The sequence below is a fragment of the Parus major genome, chromosome 4 (assembly GCF_001522545.3).
Source record: "Parus major isolate Abel chromosome 4, Parus_major1.1, whole genome shotgun sequence".
Lineage (NCBI taxonomy): Eukaryota > Metazoa > Chordata > Aves > Passeriformes > Paridae > Parus > Parus major.
In genome coordinates, this window is record NC_031771.1 from 2,193,150 (window position 1) to 2,215,753 (window position 22,604).

Consider the following 22,604-nt stretch of genomic DNA (forward strand, 5'->3'; position numbering starts at 1 on the left):
CGGGGGTGCGGGCGGGCGGGTGTTGCTCAGCTGTCGCTGTTCCCTGTGTGTGCGCAGTTCCTGCAGCAGTACCACCACTACCAGTCCCATGTGGAGATCTTCACCTTCCAGCCGGACAAGCCCAGTAAGGAGCTGGCCGAACTGCTCATGTTCTTGGCGCAGGTGAGCCCGCGGGCCCAGCCCTGCGTTAGCGGCTGCGGCAGCCCGAGCTCGGTACCGGCCTCAGTGGCCATTACTGACTTATAAACAATTAATCTTGCTCGCCAAACCTCTGATGTAAGCCCGGGTGTGCTCTGGAGCGTTCGTTTGCCCCGTCCCTTGCAGGTCGCCCACTGCTACCCCGAGCACATGGCCAGCTTCCCGCAGCAGCTGAAGGAGCTGCTCTCCTACCACCACACGGTCCTGGACCCCGAGCTGCGCATGGTGAGACCCCGCCTTGGGCTCGCCCCGCCCTTGGTGCGAGCTGACAGCTTGCGCTTTGCTTGTCAACGAAGAGAAGCTGGAGAGGAAGGTGAAATTTGGCTTCTCTTGCAGACCTTCTGTAAGGCTCTGATCCTGCTGAGAAACAAGAATCTAATACATCCCACGAGTTTGCTGGAGCTCTTCTTTCAACTGCTGCGGTGTCACGATAAGCTGCTCCGAAAGGTAATGACAGCAATCTGCATCTCCAGTGGCTTTTGACCAACTCTCCAGAGGTAATGCCAGAACAGACATTCTCTGCTTGGTTGGGAAAACAGAGTTGAAAATGGCTCAGCTGTTTCAGCAGGCAGGGCTCCAGCTCTGTGTTGGCCTGGTGAGTGAGTTCTGCTTGTTGTTGCAGGTTGTAGGCTTGTCCTGTTTGGCATTGAACAGTTTGGTTGTGTGTGCAGGTGAAAAGCCTGGCTGTCAGAACAGGCCTGAATGAAACAGGGGCAGGATTTGAAGCGATATTTGGTGCTGTTCATTGTCCTGCCTTGCTGTGCTGTAAATTCAGTCTTCACAGGATGTTTTCCTGTTGTTTTTCCTGCTGGAGCTCAGTGATGCTCTCAGAGGTGATCAGCTGGGTCCCACATGGCTGCTTGGGCACGAGGTTTCCTCTCTGTGTGTTACTCCCTGTCATGTCTCTGCTTGCAGACCCTGTACACTCACATTGTGACAGACATCAAGAATGTCAATGCTAAACACAAGAACAATAAAGTGAACACAGTAGGTGCTTTGGTTTTTCTGTGTACCTTGAACTGACCTCCTGTTGTGGTGGAAGACCTCTAAAAATGTGTTTTCAACTTCTTTTTAGGCGCTGCAGAACTTCATGTACACCATGCTGAGAGACAGCAATCCCACTGCTGCCAAGATATCTCTGGATGTGATGATAGAGCTTTACAGAAGGAATATTTGGTGGGTCTGGCAGGCTTGTGTCTATTTGCCATTTTTTGTGGGGCACACAGGAATCATTTCTAGCACAAAATGTAATGCAGGGGATAATCTGAAACAGATTTCCTAATTGTAGCCCAGTAATTGTAGCTGGAACTCATGCCAAGGAATTTAGCTGAGAGGAAATAGTGTGTGAAATGAGTTACTGAAATATTTGCTGAGAATTAATTTTCGGAGAATAATGTCAAATTGTCAGAGTTGAAATAAATGGTGTGGTTTGTTTTTTTTTCCAGGAATGATGCCAAAACAGTCAATGTCATCACAACTGCCTGCTTTTCCAAAGTGACCAAGGTGAGAACAGAAATCACTGATAGACTGGATGTTACCTGGCCTGCTTTTCTCACGTGGATGGAACTTTAATATGTTGTTAGAGCAAAGAAACTACACTGAGGGGTCGGAAAGTTGCTTGTTTAGTTCTCAGAATAACATTCATGGGAGGAGGGGGAGCTTGGCATCTTGTAACAAGTGTGGATGTTCTTCTCACTGCTCTTCAGAATAGACTGTCAGGAGATCTTCTCCTTAATACCAGCACTTTGACTAACTGAGCTGAGCAGCTGTCCTGCTTGGAGCCTGACTCAATATTGGGCCTTCTGCATTGGCTCTGGAGCCTTTAAAAACTTATGCTATGGCTTGGGACAAGTTTTTGCCTTGTGAAGGTCCAAAGATTGTTCCATTCAATAAAAGCCAGGCAAGCAAAACTAAAAACCTGATTAGCAAAATGATCTGAATTCCTGTGAGTTGAGAGTTGCTGTAAATTCTGTCAGCTTGTCCTACATGAACTCACTTTACTTTTCAGGTGTTAGTTGCTGGTTTGAAGTTCTTCCTTGGGAAAGATGAGGATGAGAAACAGGACAGCGAGTCGGAGTCTGAGGTGAGTGTTGTGACCAAATATTCCCTTCTCTGTTTTTCAGACTTGTTATTGGTTCTGTCATCTTGGTGACTCTGGCTCTGCTGGTCTGTCTGTCTCAGTGCTACTCACTGTCCTTTCTAGCTGTCTCCAGATGTTCCTGTGGTTCACAAACAACTTCAGTGTCCTACAGCTGGCCCCAAGTGATGGCAGGATGTCTTTGCTGTCTATTAAAAGAGAAATGCTAAGAGCTCTTCTGTTTTTAGATGCTGTGATTTCTGACGCTTAGGAAGGGGGATAGTTTTCAGAATATGTGGTATTGAAAAATGTTGGTAGCTTGTTTCTTTGGTTGCCATTTGAAGCCTGGTTACTTGTGTTTTGTGTTCCTTCCCCAAGGATGATGGCCCCACGGCCAGAGATCTGATGATGCGCTATGCAACCAACAAGAAAACCACCAAGCGCAAGAAGAAATTGGAGAAAGCCATGAAGGTCCTCAAGGTGAGGAGAACGCTGTCTGATGTTGCATCATCTTGGTTTAATTCTTCTAGTACAGAAGTCTAGAAGGCTTCTTGTAGAAAAAGAAGCTTCTTCCTTGTTAGAACGAGGCCTGTTCTTGCCCTGCTAGTTTAGCTGCAGATGGCAGATGATGCTGTGTGGTTGAGAACAGGGGTAGTTTTTAAAACTCAGGGATAGTTTTTAAAGTCTTTTTGAAGAGGCAGAGATGTTTTGACAGCAGCCTTGAAACTGAAGCCCTTCACTCACAGAAAGAGAGCAATGTGTTTTGCTCTTGTTTCCATGCAGAAACAGAAAAAGAAGAGCAAGCCAGAGGTGTTCAACTTCTCTGCCATTCACTTGATTCATGATCCCCAAGGTGAGTGTGCAGGGAGTTCTCTTAGTGCAATTTGTGGTAATCTAACAGCACCTGATTTGGTCTTCATCTGTTCCTCTGAACCTCTGGGGATGTCATTTTCTCAGATGGACCTTAAATGTATCTAAACATTTAGCTTCCAGTGCTTACCCAGTGCTTATGGTGTTGGAGAACACTTGTCAGCTCCCTGTGCTGAACCTGTGCACAATCAGGCCTCTTAGGCATATGAGAAGTACAAAAACCTATTGGATAAGTGCTTTGGTCATCTTGAATTTCTTCTGTGAAAGAGCACTGGGGCTCAGTAGTAAGAACAAATCAAACTGCCTCTTGTGAGCATAATCCCATTTGAGTTCTGTGTTGTGTTCTTAAGGGCTGCTGCAAATCTGTTTTTGCTTTTTCCAGACTTTGCTGAGAAACTGCTGAAGCAACTGGAGAACTGCAAGGAGCGATTTGAAGTGAAAATGATGCTCATGGACCTAATATCCAGGCTTGTTGGAATACATGAGGTATGTACTTGGGTAATTTTATGGTGGTCTGTGGAAACAAGCCTGGTTTGGATGTGGTTGTGTTCTGGCCTTGTGCCTCTGGAAAATAAGGTTTAATTTTTCTCTGTGTCCAGAAGGGACAGTCAGGGAGTTGGCAGGAGGCCTCAAGGAGTGGCACAGTGGTACAGCCTTTGTGGTACTAAGTGAACTCTCCTAGAGCAAGGTATTGGTCTGGAATAGCTGAGCTGAACCTAAGGAATAGAGAATTTGGTGCTTCCAAGACCTTCTGTGAAGCTGCTCATGCTGACCCCAGAGTTGTCAGTCAGGTGGTGCTGAACAAGAGAGAAACTGGCAGCTCCTGCACTCGTAGGGTTTCGTGCAGACTACCCACTAATAAAATATTTGCACTGGATTAAGTAAAGAGAAATCCAGTCCAAGTTGGGCAGTTTCAGAGCATATAAGGATTTCAGTAGGAAGGACTAAGTGCAGAGAGACTGCAGCTGTATTTGTCTTGGTACAGTTCATTTCCTTGTCCCACAAATACCAAACTTAATTTAGGAGACAACATTTTGCTGAAAATCTGAGGCATTTGGCAAGCACACTAGAATGAGATGGGTTTACCATGTATCAGCTTATGAAGGTGATCTCAAGTTGAAAGACAAGAAGATAATGTGTTACAATTTGCCTTGCAGCTTTTCCTGTTTAATTTCTACCCCTTTGTTCAGAGGTTCCTCCAGCCCCATCAGAGGGGTAAGTAGCTACTTGAGGTGCTGCTGATCCCTCATGGCTCATCTACAGGTGTTTGATGGAAGGGGGAATAGTCCAGTGTGGACAAAGGGGTAACCTGAGGATTTGAGAAGCTCCAGCACAGGAATCAAAGGAATCTGAGTCCCTAATGCTGACTAGCTAATCTAAGCAAGATTGCCTTAATGTTGCTTCCTTTTACTGGTGTTTGACTCCAGTTCTGGAGCATTTGCTATTGTGGCCAGAGGAGTTCCTAATGTTTGGTGGGAGAGGTGAAGCAGTTGTCCCAAAGAAGTTCAGGCTGAATGGTTTTGGGACTGACTGAGCAGCCTGTTGAGTTTTAAGGGATGTGTTTATTGGTTGGAACAAGCTGCAGCAATATGTTTTGGCATCTTGTTCCTGCTTTTTTTCCAGAAGTGACAAAGATTCTTCTGTTTGCTGCACAGGCTTCCCATCAGCTGGTACCACCTGAGGTCAGTGTTCCACCTGTGCTGGGTGTTAAATGGGCAGCAGACCAGTGTGGAAATAGAACTGAGTGTGTGTGGGGAGCGGGGAGGGGAATTGGTGAGATTGTTTGGAAAAGCTTAGAGCAATTGCAACGATTTTTGCAAGTTCTGACTTGTTGTTTCATAAAGGGAGGGGGTGGGAGAAGATGTTTGCTTTATTTTCTGCAAGAAAATTAGTGTTTATAAAATATTGGTGGGATGTACTGGTATGTCCTGGTGTGTCTTTCTATGAAAAAGCATCTGTCTGTAAGTAACAGCTAAGTGTGTTAAGTTTCTATTAAATGTGCTTTTTTTTCTTAATTTCAGATTATCCAGTCAGTGTTGATGACCATTGCCAATAACTTTGTCACAGACAAGAATTCTGGGGAGGTCATGACTGTAGGGTGGGTACATATAGAATTGTATGAGTCATGTTCAACTCCAAAGGTGGTAAAAAATGTCTTTTTTTTTAAAGACAACTTGCAACTTATTCCTGTTACTTGTGCTATGCTTTCAAGAAGGTGCTTGAGTTAAAAGTAGGTTAGCGCCACCTTTCTGTGTTTTTGTTGGGAGTGTTTTATGATGGTTTTCTCTTCTTACACTGAATGTTGTATAAATGCTGTGTAAGATTGTTCAAGTTTCAGGTAATTCAGTCTGTAAGTGGCACTTTCTCCTAGCTGGTGATGAGAAAATAACTAATTTTGCTTTTTCTTAGAATCAACGCAATAAAAGAAATCACTGCGAGGTGTCCCTTAGCCATGACTGAAGATCTGCTCCAAGACCTTGTTCAGTACAAGACACATAAAAATAAAAGTAAGGATTACATGGATATGACTTTAAACTGCTTTTTTTCCTGTGCTGTGTGGTCTTCAGTTCCAGCCTTCATGGCAGTGCTGTCCTAATTGGTTTTGAAGGGCTGAGACCATTTTCAGTGTTTGGGTTACATCTCTCTTTATGGAGTGTGTAGCCATGGGAGACAGTCAAGGGTAGTTATGGCAGGGGAAGTAATTGACTAAAATAAAGCAAGGAAAAGGGATTGTTAAGAGGAGTTAGCACTGAGGAAAAGCAGTTTTCTGTACCAGAGGAATCAGAGGGAGCCTTAACCTCAGAGAAGACGTGAGCCAGCTGTAAATGCTGGTGATCTTTGTGGGCTTTTGGTTTGCTCAGAGTTCTGTTTTTTCCTGACTCTCTCATTGTCTGGGCAGATGTGATGATGTCTGCAAGAACTCTGATACACCTGTTCCGCTCTCTGAATCCAGAGATGCTGCAGAAGAAGTTCAGGGTAAGTGTCCCGTGTTTTGTACTCACTGAAAACTGATGTGCTCAAAAAGGATGAGAGTTGGTTTCAGTATCCTCCTGAGAAGGTGGAGTCAAGTCTGTGTTCTCCCTCTGCCTGCTGCCTTTGGACATGGTGTGCTCTCCACATTTTGTTAGTTCAGATTCATCTAACTCATGGTTAGCTCATGCTCCTGAGATTGAATTGTTTTCTGAGATGCATTCACCTTGAGTTACTGAACTCTGCCACGTGAAATAAGCAAAGGGCTTTGGACCCACACCCTGCTGTTCCTCCAGGTACTTCAGTGGACTGGTGGATATTACAGGAGTAACCTGCTTAATGTGTGTTTTGTTAATGGACAGGGTAAGCCTACTGAGGCCTCTGTGGAAGCCAGGATTCATGAATATGGAGAACTGGATGCCAAAGATTACATTCCAGGAGCAGAAGTACTGGAGGTTGAGGATCAAAAGGAAAAAGGAGGAACCCAAGAGGAAGGTTGGGTTTTTTTCTTTAAAAATTCTGGTTTGGGCATCACTGTCACTAAGATTGGATGTGGATGTGGAACCTGGTGTTTGTGCATTTCATTTCCTGATTTTCCTTGGCTTGCACATCAGTGTCCTTGAGTGAGTGCAGTGTGTCAGTGGGTTTGGTCCTGTTGCTTTTTGATACACACTAAGATGGGGAAGCAGAGGGACAGAGTACAGCTGTGAACTTGGTGTTTAGCTTCTCCTAAATAAAACCTTTTGAGTATTATAGAACACCAAAACAGTAGTTTGATAGAATATTTGGCTTCTGCAATTCAATTGTTGTGTAAATGCTTTACAAACCCTGGAACCTGTGCCTGAGTAGGGGAAAAGAGATGGAAGAGTCTGTAAAAGGAAGACAGTTTGGCAGATCAAGTCTGAGTGCCTCGAAGATGCTGCAGGAGCTGTGCTGGAGGAAAGCACGCCCTGGTGGGACAGGAGTGATCACTGCTAACTTTAGACATCAGCCAGCATGGCATGCTTAGACTGTGTTACCTAACCCAGCTATAAATCTCAGTACTTCTGTGGGTTTTGGTGCCTGGGAGTGGGGACCACTCTTACTGAGGAGTGTAATCAGTGTCTGTTGACTCCTCTGGGACTTCAGGCTATCCCAAATGCACCTGGTTTTCAGGATCTTGCCCTGGAAATGAGAATTGAGCTTTGCAGAGCATAGCGTGGATTGTGGCCCTGGGCAAAATACCATTAGGAGATGAGTGAAATAAAGGAAAGATGGCCAGAGCAGGGGATCCAAGCATCAATCTGGGTAGTGAAGATGAATTTGTGTTAACAGCTGTGTCCTTGTTCCATGAGCAGATGGCTGGGAAAGTGCTAGTCTGAGTGAGGAGGACAACGACGATGGAGAATGGATTGATGTGCATCACTCCTCAGATGAGGAGCAGCAACAAGTAGTGAGTTCCAAGTCTCTTCTATGCCAAATACAAATGGGTCTCGTTCATCACACACCAGATCCTCTTGCTCTTCACCTTCATGTGGCTGCTCTTAAATCCCTCCCCTGGCCTTCAGAGTGAGCTGTCCTGCAGCAGTGAGGCTCAAGTGCTGTTCAGCAGTGCTGCTGAGGTACACATGTTGTTAGGGTGGGAGGGGAGAAGGAGGAGTTGGTTACCTCTCAGGACTCAATACTTTCAGAGCTGTGATAGTCAGGTGAGAGCTTGCACTCCCAAAATCTGCTGTGCAGGTACTCAGTTCAGACACTAGATGTTGGATATGAGACAAGGAAAAATCCTGAGATCTGGTTGTAGCGTTTCCTAACAATACTTGTGAAACTTACTGCTTGATGTGTATTTGGGAGGCAGGGACCTTGGTTTGTGGCACCACAGTGGTTTGCAAAGCTCTGCTTTCTTTGTACCTTTTACTTTTCCAAAGGCAGAAAAAGTAAAAAGCATGCCCATGGAGGAACGAAAAGCCAAAGCTGCAGCAATCAGTACGAGCAGGCTGCTGACTCAGGAAGACTTCAAGAAAATACGTCTTGCCCAGCTTTCCAGAGAACTTAATTCTGCACCAGGCAAAGCTGCAAAGCGGAAATATATTGAAATAGATGATGAAGAGGAGGAGGAGGGCAGGTAGGATATGGGCTGCTGAGTGCTTTTTCTTGCCTATCCTCTATTGATGCAACTCTTCATTGCAGCAGGTTACTGAGCTCTGCTGTTGGTCAGTGTTCACTGGTGACAGCCAGAGCCTGGAATGGATCCTGGGCTGGGGGTTCACTTATACCTGGGGAAAAAAAAGACATGAGGAGCTTGTGAGAGGTCTGAGACTATTTGTTTGACTTGTTGAGGCCAAGAGGCAGGAGAGGGGGACCTTTGTAGCAGTAGCTGCCTGGTTATAGCTCCAGTGTTTTTTAACTGGGTGAAAAAAGTAGGACTTGAAAAATAAGAGGGTGACTTTTATAATGGATATCCCACACTGGAGGAACAGCCTAGAGGGAGCAAGAAGTGTTTGTGTCTAAATTGGCCATGAGGCAGTGGCCTAGGATGGGTGAGAGACAAAGGGTGAAGAGGGTGTCTTGTTTTCCTTGGCAGATGAAGTTTTGTGTGGTGACATTTATTGGATTTGTGTGTAGGGGGGAGTTGCTGTCACTCAGAGATATTGAACATCTGCATAAGAAGCCCAAGTCAGACAAGGAGACCAGACTGGCAACTGCAAAGGTGAGGAAGTGGCATGTCCTGTGTCCCTGTCCTTCTGGCTTGGGGTTTCTCTTGTGTGGAGGAAATGCTGAGACTGCCTATCTGAGGTAGGTGCCCAGCTGCCATGTGGGTTTTGAGAGGTGCTTTGTTTGGTCCTTTGCTGTTGCATCTTGCAACAAATAAACATGTGACTGAAAATGTAAACAGACCCAATTTTCACTGAGACATATTAAATACAGCCAGTGTGGGAGAAGGCATGTATGAGCACAGTCATCCTGAACACAGGTTTGTTGTGACTGCTGCAGAACCTGTTACCATCAGGCAGGTGATGTTGATGGTAGGTGAGGGAAAATGACCCTCTGATGCTCTATTGCACTGTCTATTCCAGGCTGGAAAAACAGACAGAAAGGAGTTTGTGAGAAAGAAGACCAGAATTAACCCATTTGCCAGCTCTTCCAACAAAGAAAAGCAAAAGAACAAGAACTTCATGATGATGAGATACAGCCATAGCGTCCGGACCAAGAACAAGCGTTCCTTTAGGGAGAAACAGGTAATGTTTCTTGTTGGAGATGGATGGCACAGTGTGAGCAGTCATTTGTGATACAGGTGTGGTGCTGCCTGCCCCCTGGCCTGAGGTGTTGCTGCTGGAACTCAGAGAAAGCCTGTGGCTTGGCCTCTTCACCAGAGGAAGAGCTACTTTGCAGATGATGGTTCACTCTCTGTAGCCTCTGACCTTTCTCTTGTTACTTTTCTATCAGACTCATCTGTCCCAGCCTAGAGGTCATCTAATAGCTTGTCATAAATGTCCCTGAGGAAGATATACAAATGCTCTTTATTAACTGCTTGTAGCTGCTTTTAGAAAAAAATCAGTTAAACAGTGATTTCACACTAGTGCTGCTCTCAGTGGTGAAGCCCCTGCCAGTCCTGGGGTTTTACAAGGTGTTATTAACTCATCCAAATGTGTTCAAGAAACTGGTAGAATAATCCAGTGGTTCAGTAGTTTTTTCTTCCCAGATTGTGTTTTGTGTAAGTGTTTACTTGCTGCTTGAACTTTGAGTTGTTTCCAGGATCATACATGCTACCCAAATGATATTTGTCTGCAATTTCTTGCCTTAGGGAAGGGCAAGACAGGAGCTATTATTAGCCTCAATAGAGAATGTATGAAGTTTTTTTGTTGAGCAGGATGTGGGTTAGTATCCTCTGTACATGTTTATTTGGCATCATTCTGCCTGACCTCAAGTAAGGCTGACAAGATGGAAATCAGCTCTCAGAACACACAAAATAGGCTGCAAATGAACAATCAAGGCACTTAAAGGAAGGTGCTGTTTACAGTTACACTTGGCTCAATTGTTCTAAAACAAGTCTTGAAGGATTTTGCCCTTACTAGTGTTTTAAATTCAAATATAATGGCTAAATGGTATTTATTCATACTTTTTTGCCATGAAAGTTAGGCTTCAGCACCAGTCCATTACTCCTAAATGTTTTGGGAGGGTTGCAGGATTGTAGTTGTATGGTGCTGAATTCTGCTGCACTTGTTAGTGGTAAGGTCAAATGGCCTGCTTGCTGTAGTCCAAAGCTAGCTCCTTTACTGGCTTAAAACATGTTTCAAGCACAATAATATTGCTTTAGGGTGATAGTGGCACTCATAAAAATTCTTCCTTCCCCCTTGAAAAGTAGTTTTGTAATACTCCTTTACAAAACACCAATTTTACTTACCTCTCAGCTGGACTGTAACTTTTTTCATCTCTTGTGTTTCAAGTGAGTCAGTAAAATGGTTTGTTCTAATCTTTATTGTATAGTATTTGGTAATGCTCAGCTCTTTAATTGTACTGTGGAGTTTAGGAAAATAACCCCAGTGTTTCTGCCACTGTATTTGTTAGCATTTGCATTGCTGCTCCCAGTTTGAGCTGATGAGTTTTTAGTGTTTGTATCAGAGGTTGAAAAATGTGAAAAACAGTTGTGATGTGGTTGTGGTGTTTTCTTAGTTATTATGCTCCTTACCGGAATCTTCCCCTCTTGTTTTGTGGTTAGCTGGCTCTTAGAGATGCACTTCTGAAAAAAAGAAAACAGCTGCTGAAATAAATGCTGGACAGAACTTCATCACCCTTGAAGAATTCACACTGGAGATGCTTATTTCCACCCACCATTGCCCTGAGGGAAAGGAGGACAGTGGTGCCTTATGGATTTAGCTCTGATCTGTTCAGAAATGCATGCAAATGGAACTCTTGCAAGCTGGTGGATACTGCATCAATGGGACAGAGGCCTTAATCCTTGGAGAATTGGAATTTGTTTTTAAAGCATTTTAGGGAAAAAGACAATTATATTTTTATTTCATGTCATTTACTTACATTGGGTTTTATATATGTAAGTATTAAAATACACAACTGTATGGTTAAAGTTCTACTTGAGGCAATTAATGACTAAACAACAGGAAGGAAAAAGAATCTTCTGGTCTGTCCATAATGCATGTGGATATGATGTCTGTGCCTATCTTAGGGAAATGAGTGTACAGACAGAGTGAGCTGTTGTCTGAGCAGCTGGCTTTGACCAATTTAATAATAGCAGATTCATCTGTGATGCAGGTAAAATTCATTTAAGAGTTGTATCAGGAGATAGGGTTTTTTGGTGCCATTTAAATACAAAAGCAATATCACATGCCAGAGAAAAAAGGAATATTTTCTTGTAGTGGTGTGCCTTCTGGTGGGACTTGGTGGTGTCTCTTGGCAAGTACACAAAAGAATCATGTGGATGTCTGGATTCTTTGTCTAAGGTTGAACTTGTGCTTTAGCCTTGACCTCTGTTGGGACTGTTAATGGGTTCTTTGTTCCCTGCCCAGCCACCTGTTTTAATGGAGTTGATAAAGTATTTATACCTTGAGGGAGTTAGTTATACCTTGTTTTTTCAAAGTCTGCAAGAAATGCATTTCTTTGTGGTGCAGGAGCAGGTGCCACATGCACAATATAGTGGAAATGCATTTGATGGGATGCTTTTTTCCTTTCTTTTTAGGAAGCCAAATTAATGTTGATATCTCATATGGGAATTCAATTGGTTTAGCTATTTGTTGAATATGTATTTGTAATAACTTTAATTCTTTCTTGTGTGGATTTTTTTGGTTGGTTTTGCTCTCACTCTGCTTCCTAGAGAAAAAAAACTTAAGGAAGCTTAAGGGAGAGAAGGACAAAGTAGGATTTCTTTTTTACAGCTTTCAGTGTTTCATTCAAATTGTGTGTTCCTGCTGAGGGAAGGGCAGGGATTGGTGCTGGGCAAGGAGAGCAGTGAGCTCTCAGGTGGAGGTGCACTGTAGCTGGGAGCTGGAGTGCTGTGGGGATGGAGTGTGGAGCAGGGACTGGAGCCGAAAGGTAGGGCGAGGAGAAGCAAAGTACAATCTGTAAACCACGGTTCTACTGGTGGTGGCGTTTTTTCTGCTGAACAGCTAAGCAGTTTCCCTTCTCGTGCATGTGTCCAGAAACTTGTAACCTCTGGCACTGAGAGGGAGTGGTCATGTTTTGCCCCCGCGGTTGAGGACAAGCGTCTAGCTCTGGTTTACATCCGCGCTGTGTCATCCGGCATGCTGGCAGCTCAGCCAAGCGTGGCTTTGTCCCCCTTTCTCGCTGTGGAAGCGGCGGTGTTGGAGCGGTTTCCATCACCCCGGCCCAGCAGCAGCAGCGGCGGGGCAATGCCCGTGTTTCCCGGTACCGTTTCCCTGCCGCCCTGCCCGGTGTCTCCCGGGCCCCAGCGGCTTGCAGCGGGCTGCCGGTGACGCCTCGGGGCGGGCCGTGCCGGGTGGGCCGGCCCCGGGGCGCCGCTGCCGCTCCATCCTGCGCCATGGGCTGGGGGCCGTGGGCGCTGCTGGCGCTGCTCTGCGGGGCGGCGGGAGCGGCGGCCCCTCTGCGCTGTAACGTGAGCCTGGACAGCCCGGCCGAGCTGCGCTGGCTGCCCGTGCTGCGGCACTTCCAGCCCGCCTTCCTGCGCTCCGCGGTCCGGCGGATCATCGAGTGCGTGCGGGGTGGCCGCGGGAGCGGGGCCGGGGCCGGCCCGATGGAGCGGGGCAGGGCTGCGGGGGCCGAGCAGCCGGGCCGCTCTCGGCTCACCCCTCGGCTGTGTGTGTTGCAGCGAGAGCGTCCCCAAATGGGTTCACCAGATCATCCAGCCCATAGCGGCCGAACTGCAGCTTTTCATGCCGCAGCCCTTCGCGGGAGAGATTGCGGGGATGTGCAAAGCACTGGGGATAAGTCTCGGAGATGGAATCTTGCTGAACTTCGCCTACGAATCCACGGCGTAAGTGTCGGGTACTTACCGGGTCCCGTCCAGGTGGGCACAGAGCTTCAGTTCGGAGTGGGAGAAGGCACGTGGTGGGTGACTTAGGCTGTTCCTTCTGAGACCTCTTCAGCCGGAAAGTTTCCTTCTCTTTTGGCAGATTGACTCCTGAAAGGAAGGAGAAACGGTGATGTTGTCTATTGGGAAGTATAAATAATATCTATTTGTCATGGTTTTGTGTACATACATATAGATATAAACGTATTAAAATCCAAAAAACGTTTTTGCTGGTAAGGTACATCCATCCAAAAGTGGAGATCATTTATGTTTGAAGATGTAACGTTCTCTGTCACTTAAAAATTGCCAAAAAGGAGGCTGGAGTAATTAGTTGCTCTCTCATTTGTCTGAGATAAAGTTAATGCTAAACTACTTTCTGGATGAAGGTTCACAATGGCTGCATAATATCACTTCCCCATTAGAAGAGTGGAAAATGCCTGTAGTTTATTTATGGCAACAAACAAAACCTCAACGGGAAATACTCAGTTTCATTGTCTCTTTTTGCCCTAGAAACATGGTGGAGAATAACCAACACTTGGTGTTGACTCTGTGCAGAGCCTAAAATACTTCTCCATATACATTTTAGCAAATATCAAGGCATGTGCCCCTTGTTTCCATTTGGATTTTTTTTTCCCTTAATGTGTAAACTCATTGTTTTTTCAGTAAGGACTAATACTGAACATGATACACTTAAATGCTGGCTCTATTAGTGTTTCACAGAGGATACTTAGCATACTATTCACCCTGGTGAGGCCCCTGATACTCAGTTTTTCAGCTCAGATATTTGAAAACCCCCATCAACTGGGAGTAGATGATGGAATAAACCTACTTATATGAAGAATTTTTTCATCTTTATCTTTTTGAGAGGCAGAGTTACGTATCACTGACGTGACCAACTCAGAGCTATGGAGAAAATAAGTTAATTCCCTGCTAATGCAATATACTCCATAAAAACAACCTGTTTTAATGAAACTGAACTTGTTACACAAGGAGTTTGAGCAGTCTTCCTGTCCTAGAGAATAGTCTGTTACTTGAGCCAATATTTTTCAGTTTTGTTGATGTGACTTAATTTGAATTTATCTACTTGTGGTTAAAGTTATAAAGAGTCCAAATGGAAATGAAATCATCAGAATTAAATGCAGAAAATGCGACACTTTATGGATGCTTTCAGATGTCAGCTTTTCATTATGTCTTAGAAAAGTGAAATGAAATAATTGTTTTTCCTGAGTGGAAGTGCTGCTTTCTGCTTGCCCTGTAATTTCTGACCTGCTGTGGATTGTGGTGTGGTACTCAAGTCCTGTTTGTGTTAATAAAGTAAAGTTAATGAAACACTTAGCAAGCATCAAGTCAATTAGTACTGCAAGTTTGAGTTCTTGCAGCTAGAATATTGCAAGCAGTGCCAGAGCTGTGCCTTCAGTCACTCTTGGCCTGTTCTGTTGGCAGGTTCTGTACCAGCATTGTCGCTCAGGATGACAGAGGGAACATTTACCACGGTCGGAACCTGGATTACGATTTTGTCGATATACTGAGCAAGATCACGCTGGATGTGCAGTTCATAAAGGGTGGGCAGGTACGGTCTGGGGTTGGTGTGGCTGGGTGGTGTTCTGTCAAGAATGGGACAGCCCTATAGCTCCTCACATGGGGGGTTTAATGTAGGAATGGGGTTCCCTTCCCAAATATACTGAGTTGTTAGAGCAGCACAGTTAGGCTCCAGGAGTGTGGGATTTGCTGATTTTCTTTCCTTTCTGGACATCCAGTTTATGGTGATGGACTGGAAAAAGTAGAACAAGTTAATTGAGTATTGATGATCTTATTTCTAAGAGATGCTGAAAGAAGGAAATGCCAAGATGCTAAAAAAGAAAATAAATATTTGGGGACATTACAAAAAGATCAGTTTTGGTAGGAACCAATTCTAAGGCTTTTTTTCCTTCTTTAGGTCTTGTGAAATTCTGTGACCACTAAGTGTGTTTTTAGACAGAGATTTCTAAAAAACAATTAGTTGCTAGTGTAGTTTTGAGTCTGATTTTATGTTTTTTTTTTAAGGTCATTAGTCCATTTTGTCAATGGAGAAGTTGCTGTTTGTTGCTTGGTGGTTTAACCTGAGCACAAGTCTTGTAGCTGTCGGTGATCACAAACAGTTGAAATGCTGCAAGTTGGAGGCCTCAGAGTCCCTTTATGAGTTACTTGGCATGTTTTCCTCTAACTGAAGGCATGGTGTGCTAGAGAAATGTAGAAATGAAAGCCTTAGAAAGAAGTACAGGCTGCAGGTTCTGACTGTGTTCCGTTCTGGAATGTTCAACTGCTCCCTTTCCTGGTTTCAGGTTGCGTACCAAGGCACCACGTTTCTTGGTTATGTGGGCTTATGGACTGGGCAAAGTCCACACAAGTTCACCATCTCTGGAGATGAACGAGGTAATGTCTTCCACAGGAGATGCTGTGTGTTATTTCTGTTGATGGTTGTCTGCCCTGATCTTTTTTTTCTCAGAGGGAATAATGAGGTTAAGGTTGCCAGAAGGATCTGAAGTGGAATGCCTTGCCTTGCCCTCAGGGAGTGAAAGCATACATGCCTGGTTTTGGCTGCTGTGTAGAAGGTCTTTGTCATCGGTGTCACCTGAGCTCCAAGTGTCAAAGGCTGAGGAAAACCTTGGGAATGCTGTAACAGATGTCATCTGGCCAAGAGAACCATTGGAGGTGGCAGAGATGGGGCTGAGATAACAAGATGCAGTTAGGATAGCAAAGAAAAGGCTCCTTTGCTGGTTCTGCTGTGTTCTGTGCTTGTCTGTCCCCATAAGGCAGTTGGAAAGAGAGGAGGGAAAAAGATTTAGGGGAAAGGCAGCAAGGCTTGAGGGAATGCCTGGAGACACAGCAGAGGCAGTTGAGCAAGAAGAGTAGCAGAGTTGAGAGATAGCACGACTGGGAACTGAAACTTGTAGCAGTGCGGATGGCAGGGGAAGATTACTGCCTGGTTTATCAGGGCTGCAGTTTCACAAGTAATAACAGTTATGTCCAGCTCAAAGCTTGGGAATGTGTCTCTTCCATTTCTTTCCCCTTTATTCCTTTTACGAAGCTGCTACTGTGTTGTTCTTTATTAGGTGACTGTTAGAACTGGCAATAACATGTTCTCAGAACCAACATTTAAAATGTTTATTTTTCCCTTGGGATGGTGATAAGCATTTTTCTTTTTTATCTTGAACAATCTATTGTTTGACTCTTTAGCTGTGCAAACAATATTCACTTGTATGTGTTCTGTACACTATCTCTGAGTAGGCATTCTGCTATGGAGCACTTGCACCTCTTTCCTGTTGGCTTTATTAATGAGGCCTTTTTGGATTCACTGAATTCTTTCCATAGTTTACATGCATACTGATTCTGATTCCAGAGTAGTCAATTAATCCTTTCCAAACTGGAGTGTCCTGGGCTGGTACTGGGCAAACTGCTTTTAGTTCAGCTTAAAGACAAGTGTTAAGTGTTTACCAAAGTCCTGTGTCTCTCCACATCCTGTGTTCACTCCACACAAGCTGCAGTCTTGTCCGTGGGCTGCTGCTGACTGCTTGCTGGTTTCTCTGAAGAAAAAGCTGTTTTCAGTTCATTCTAGCTGAGTTATGAATGAGCTTCAGTTCCCTCAAGCTGAGGGAAATGAGCATGGGAGCTATGGCTGGGAAGCAGGATGACTAAATCAGTGACAAGTGCTGAAGCAGGATGACACTATCAAGTGACAAGCAGACTGATTTTTTTTGTTTTCTTTGCAAAGTGTGAGTGTTTAAATAGTAACAAACTTGGTATTGTGGTTTTTGCACTTGGCTTAATTTTTTTCAGTAACACAAATTATATCACTACCTCTTTGTTAACTGTTTTATTTTTTCTGTGGAATTATTCCTGTTTGAATATTTCACTAAGATGAATAATGAGGTGATTTTTATTATCACAGGTCTGAGATGCTTTCTGGAAAGCAGAGGTGTTAATCCAGCTGCTGTGCTTGTCAGTTGGAATTATGTTGTCTATAGATATTTTGCCTGAGGGTTGCACTCGTTGGCGTTTCTCCCATGGAATGTTAATACTTTGTGCTGATGGGCACTTACCCTGTCTCACTGTATATAAATTACATGTATAGTAATTGATTTTTTTCTCCCCAGATGGTGGTAGATGGTGGGAAAATGCTATAGCTGCTTTCCTCAATAGGAATTACCCTGTCAGCTGGCTTGTGCGACATGTAAGCGTGTGCTGAGTTGTTCTTACATTTCACTGTCATGCCTTAAACATCTAGAAACCCCACTCAGTGGCACAGAAGACTTGTCAACTTGAAAAGCAATTGGATTTCTCAGGAGAAACTAAGTGTGGGCCCTGTATTCAGTAATGAGGCAATTAGTCCCCAGTGCCAAAGGTCCTGGAGAAGTTTTGCCAGGACTTGCTTCCTAGGAAGAGTTTCAGCTAGCTGTGACTCGTGTTGTAACCATTTGAGGTTGCTGTACTCATGGATGGTGAACACCTGTGCCAGGGGTTATTTGCTACTATTTATGTAGCTATATTAATAATATTTTCAAGTAGCACTACAGACTCAATTAGCATTTTCAGAGAAGCTCGACCTTTGTTCTTTTGAAGATGTCTCACTGCCTGTTTTTGTGGTGAACCTCACTGGCATCTCCTTTTTGTGTTAGACCCTAAGTGAAGCAGAGGATTTCCAGTCTGCTGTTGTGAGGCTGGCTGGCATTCCCATCATTGCTGAAGTTTACTATATTGTGGGAGGCGTCTCACCCAAAGAAGGCATGGTCATAACGAGGAACAGAAGAGGGCCAGCAGATCTCTGGCCTCTCGATCCCTTAGGTGGAGCGTAAGTAGGAAAAAAAACTTAGTTTTTGCTTTTCAAATTCCCTTCTGAGCGACTGGCTTAGTAGCACAACTTCCTTGAGAGATCCGGGGCACCTCTTGGCCATGGTTATAGCAGGAGATCAGAGGTCACCCACCCTGTTCCTGTGTTCCAGAGTTGATGGTAAAGGCTGTTACACCAACCAATGTGGGGCCCTTGGGCTCGTAGCAAGCAGAGGGAATTTTTTTCTTTCTAGCAATATAGCGATAATGATTGTTGGACTTGATCTATTACCTACTGATTCACCTTTTGTTTGCTTATATGCTTGTTACAGGTGGTTTCGTGTGGAGACAAACTATGATCATTGGACTACTCCTCCTCCTTTTGATGATCGCAGGTAAATTGTTTGGAAGCTCTGCAGGGAGAGAACATGTATATAACTTTTGAAAGTGATTAGAGGTATGGGCAGGTATTTTCTCCTTGAGCAGGCAGCTTATTGAGTTCTTGGAATGCCACTCTGAAAGGAATACACACAGGGCAGAGCAATATTCACAGATGCCAGAGCAAAGGGTGTGAGAGAGTGATAAGCATAAATAATGAAAAATTGCAAAGATAATGCATAGGCCAAAAACTTTCTCAGGAAGCAAAATATAGTAGAAGGGGAATGATTTAGATTGACAGTGGCCAAGTATTGGATGGCAGTAGGAAGGTGCTTCCATGGGATTTTTAGGCTGTGTAGTGTGCTAAAAGGGATTGGCGGGTTCCTTCTTGCTGTGTACTCAGTGGAGTAGTAACAGGAACTTCAGCACTGTGAGATGAGATCCAGTCACACAACTTGGGGTTAGTTTGGACCAAAGCAGGTATTTTAGTGCCAAGGCCTTTAGGAAGAAGCTGTTTGTGCTTTGTAGCCCTTGGAACTGACAAGTGTGTTTAATTGCTAATGAGTTGCTTTCCCACAGAACTGCAGCCATCAAAGCTCTCAATGCTACTGGACAGCACAACATCAACTTGGATACACTCTTTAAGGTATTTCTCAAATTCTGTGTTGTGGGCTGCTCTTCAAGTTCTTTGACGAAGCAGAAGTGTTCTTTTATCAGGGACGTAAAAGCTGTGCTTTACTGTCGGGGAGCCAAGTTTACTGCACAGCTGTCTCTAGGGGTTTGAAGAATGAAAATTGTTCAAAATGCTTCTGGACTCCAATTTAGGCAATTTGTTAAAGTTGACCAGTTCAGGTGGAGAGTGCAGGGGGTGAATCCCATCATCTTTGTGCAGCTTCTTATTTCAAGCACAGGCACTTAGTGTTAAACATGGTGAGCTTTGGGAATTTGTATATCTTTCAGAGGGCTTTTTTGAAAGTACTTCAGTAAAATGGTCTGTTTAAAAGAGGTGAGAAGGTCTTGATCCTACTGCTGTTTCTGAATAATCATTTATTTCCCTCTTTATTTACCCAAATGACAACTCTTCAAACTTTCTGTACAGGTGTTGTCAGTGAAGCCAGTCTTAAACAAGTAAGTATTAGATGGAGAGATGTTGATCTGTGCCTCCTGCTGTGCCTCAGGCCAGTTGAAAGTACACCACAAACTTGGTTAGGATCTTCCTTATGTGTCTGAGTCTTGTGGTTTCCCAGCTTTTGGCTTGTGCTGATGACCTTCTATTTCCACTTCTTGGGTCTACCACTTCAGTTAGGGAACTGCACTTGTTTGGGCTCAGTCTGGTACTGGGACATGGCTTTGGAATAGTGAAACAAATGACTCCTTTGGAGGAACAGCTGGATGTCACACTGACTCCTTTGCCCACTTTTGGGTTGGTGTTAACACTGACAGTAGCTTTTTCTGTTGTGATTAATGTGTAATAAACTAAGTGGGTAAAGGTTTTGGATACCCTTTACTGGGTTATGAGAGATGTATTTCAGTACACGGTTCTTCTGTGCTGTTCCAGAAGTCATACTTTTGCAGGTTATCATGTTATGGTTTACTTTTACATGGAGCTCAGTATATTCTCTGCATCAGTCATTGGAACTTGGCAATGGCTTCCTCTGCCTCTCCTTTGCCTTTGCCATTGTGAGGAAATGGGGAAAGGAAAAGGTTCATCTCAGTTGTGACATAGATTCAGTACCAGTTATTTAATACAGGTCCTCTGTTGTGCTGCATGGGGAAAAGAACACTAAAAATTAGTGCCAACAGTCTTGAATTTGATCAGCCTCTTTTCCTAATCCTTCTGTACCTAAGCAGAATGTTTGTTTCCACCAAAATTTGTCCTGCTGCTTTGCTAGCTAGATCAGTTCCCCTTCCTGCCTTTGGGCTGTCACTCACTCACTCTGCTGCTGTTTCCCTGCCAGTAACACGGTGTACACCACAGTCATGAGTGCCGCGCTCCCGGATCGGTACCAGACCTGGATGAGAACTGAGGAGTAAAGAGGGGCAAGTGGCAGAGGTGTAAGTGGCATCTGTACTTAAACAACCATTTTAATTGTTGTACTTAAACAACCATTTCCCCTCAGAGTCACTGAGGGAAAAAAGCATTGTAGTGGCACTCTGGTGACCCAGTCTGAATTCCTGATTCTACTTGTTTATTGTCCTTGGATAAATACCTTCCCTTGATGTTTTAGAGGGAGTTAAATACTGACTCTCCTAGTGAAACACTTGGAGATGATCTTACAGTTTTGATCAGAGAGGAAGGGATGGATGTTGCAACCTAAAGGTAGAGGTTCCGTCTGGGAATGTTTTGGCTATTTTTACCACTCCCTGCTATGGCACTTGGTTGTCTCCAGGTGGATGACAACAGAAAGCCCTGCCAGGCCAAATGGAATCCCATGAGGAGGGGATAGAGCATTTAGCACCAAGGAAGACCAAACTTTGTTGGTAAAGGCTGCTCACCAGTGACTGCATGTGTGAGCAGCTTCCTTTGGGGGCCTTGTCCTGTCAATGAGCAAAGTCCAAGTTCTTGAGCTCACAAGGGGCCTCATGGGATAGCTTCAAAGAGATTATGAGAATTTCAAAGAGGTTATGAGAATTTCTATGCTGAGAAACTGGTTGCATGTCCTTAGCAAGAGCACAAGAATCTCTGTTCCAGTTGAAGGAGTTTTTTAAAAAAATGTTAGTGCTATTATATTTGTAGCAGTTTAGTCAGATTTGATTTTAGCAAGGTTAATTCTTTGTAGAGGTTGTGTAGAACTTGTTTTTCACTTAACTCTGGACAAACCTGTGTTCTCTTGCCTATTTTTCTAGTTCAACACATGGAGTGAGAAGCTGAAGCTGTGTAAGACTAACATATGCTTTTAAAATCACTCCTGGGAGCAGCACAGTGGCTTTGGTTCGTGAATGATGTGAACCATTCAGGACACAGTGATTTGTTAACTCTTTGCAGTGTTGCAGGTGATCCTGTTAATGACCTGTAATGGAAGTTTGAAATTTATTGTAATTAAATTGATGCTCTAATAGATGTTGATGGGTAAAAATGACTTGTATTATTTTTGGTAAGAGTCGTGCAACTGCAATGTGCTTCTGTGCTGACTAATAGACACATTTTGTAATTTATATAGCTTGTAGGTCTGAAATAATTAAATAAAAATATTTTTTATGTATTGTATGTTTCTGTATGAAAGCTTTTGGGGTTACTTCTATGTCATCATCGTTTTCCCTCATCTATGAGTTGTTGATCCTGGGCCTAGCAGGAGCAGATGCAGCAGCACGCAGAGCTGTAGACTATAGGTATTTATCAGAAATCAGGAGCTGTTTCAGGAACTGAGGTAATGCACTTTTCTCCTTGGTAGATGAGAGGAGGTTGTGTTGGGTAGCAGTGAAGTTAAAAAACAGTTGTGTTGGTATTTTGCATTGAGATCAAGTTACCTGCAGTAAAAGCTAACATCTTGTTTTACAGTGTAGAGCAGTGGGGTTTTTGTCAGGTTGTGCTGTGACTGTGTACTGAGTTTAGAGACTTAGGTATACTCCTGAAATACTCAGGGATTTGAAGAGCCAATTGATGGAGACCTTCAAGGAAAGCTGTCAAGTGGCCTCCTTCACTGGATGAAATGTCCCCTGTGTGAAGGTGACAGAGCAGCTTGCAGATCCATGCTGTGCTGACGGTGGTGAGTGTGGCCTGGTTATGCAAACTGCTCTGAGAGCACCTTGGGGAGCTACAGGCCTTTATCTCCCTGTGAGGAGTCTCATAACCTGCTTACCTGCATCCTCTCCTCCTGCCTGGATCCAAGTGCTGCAAGCTGTGCCCTGACCCAGTTTAGACAGCCATGTACAGCAGCCAGATGATAAATGTGAAGAGTTCCTGGAGGAAGATGTTAAACTGCTCACTACCTTGGATATTGCAGAATGCCATTGTTTTTCTTAATTCACAAAGTAGGCACTGATTTGTGATCCCACTGGTTTTTCTTTAAATAACAGCCACCCACAGCAACAGGATCCTTACAGGTGTGGCTTTGTGTGGTCATCCTGACCTCGGCAGCATTAGGCTGATTATCCTCTAGCAAGGGTGTGCCCAGATGCTCTGGTACATTAATTTGGCCAAATGTGTTGGTTTCATTTGCTTTCACTGTTGTTTGTGGCTTGGCAGCTGTTTGGGGTTATGAGGTTTGAACAAGTGCAGAATGCAGAATTTCTATTGGTCTTTGTAAACTACTTCCTTGAAAACCTTGCAAGATGCTGACTGCCAACAAAATAAAGTCTTTCTGCCACCTTGAATGCTTTTTT

The 22,604-nt window shown here is 44.2% G+C and overlaps 2 protein-coding genes across 2 annotated transcripts in view; both read left to right on the forward strand.

Moving 5' to 3' along the window:
• SDAD1 (SDA1 domain containing 1) overlaps positions 1–11,762 on the forward strand; it is a 13,208-nt gene extending 1,446 nt beyond the window's left edge. The window contains exons 2-22 of the mRNA XM_033513534.1: positions 58–162; positions 325–423; positions 535–645; positions 1,114–1,185; positions 1,274–1,374; positions 1,644–1,701; positions 2,207–2,281; positions 2,654–2,755; positions 3,059–3,128; positions 3,528–3,631; positions 4,303–4,360; positions 4,769–4,827; positions 5,167–5,243; positions 5,555–5,652; positions 6,045–6,121; positions 6,478–6,610; positions 7,453–7,547; positions 8,023–8,219; positions 8,720–8,804; positions 9,172–9,333; positions 10,815–11,762. Of these exons, the coding sequence (XP_033369425.1) occupies positions 148–162; positions 325–423; positions 535–645; positions 1,114–1,185; positions 1,274–1,374; positions 1,644–1,701; positions 2,207–2,281; positions 2,654–2,755; positions 3,059–3,128; positions 3,528–3,631; positions 4,303–4,360; positions 4,769–4,827; positions 5,167–5,243; positions 5,555–5,652; positions 6,045–6,121; positions 6,478–6,610; positions 7,453–7,547; positions 8,023–8,219; positions 8,720–8,804; positions 9,172–9,333; positions 10,815–10,865 (1,899 nt within the window). The 5' untranslated portion in view covers positions 58–147 and the 3' untranslated portion in view covers positions 10,866–11,762. The remainder of the gene's footprint in view (positions 1–57; positions 163–324; positions 424–534; positions 646–1,113; positions 1,186–1,273; positions 1,375–1,643; positions 1,702–2,206; positions 2,282–2,653; positions 2,756–3,058; positions 3,129–3,527; positions 3,632–4,302; positions 4,361–4,768; positions 4,828–5,166; positions 5,244–5,554; positions 5,653–6,044; positions 6,122–6,477; positions 6,611–7,452; positions 7,548–8,022; positions 8,220–8,719; positions 8,805–9,171; positions 9,334–10,814) is intronic.
• An 806-nt stretch (positions 11,763–12,568) lies between these two features.
• Positions 12,569–22,488, forward strand: NAAA (N-acylethanolamine acid amidase). Its single transcript, XM_015623719.3, has 11 exons — positions 12,569–12,778; positions 12,897–13,061; positions 14,541–14,667; positions 15,419–15,509; positions 17,231–17,307; positions 17,753–17,925; positions 18,236–18,298; positions 18,861–18,927; positions 19,381–19,409; positions 20,240–20,336; positions 21,129–22,488. Exons 1-10 carry the CDS (start codon positions 12,609–12,611, stop codon positions 20,313–20,315), a joined length of 1,038 nt encoding a protein of 345 aa, XP_015479205.1. The 5' UTR covers positions 12,569–12,608; the 3' UTR covers positions 20,316–20,336; positions 21,129–22,488.
• Positions 22,489–22,604: the final 116 nt, after the last annotated feature.

Excerpts from the sequence above, each read along its gene's own strand:
- NAAA (XM_015623719.3), top strand. The coding sequence starts at position 12,609 with ATGGGCTGGGGGCCGTGGGCGCTGCTGGCGCTGCTCTGCGGGGCGGCG. Across the intron at positions 15,510-17,230 it reads CATCTCTGGAGATGAACGAG|ATGGTGGTAGATGGTGGGAA; the intron begins GTAATGTCTTCC and ends TTTTCTCCCCAG. Across the intron at positions 18,299-18,860 it reads CCTCCTTTTGATGATCGCAG|AACTGCAGCCATCAAAGCTC; the intron begins GTAAATTGTTTG and ends GCTTTCCCACAG.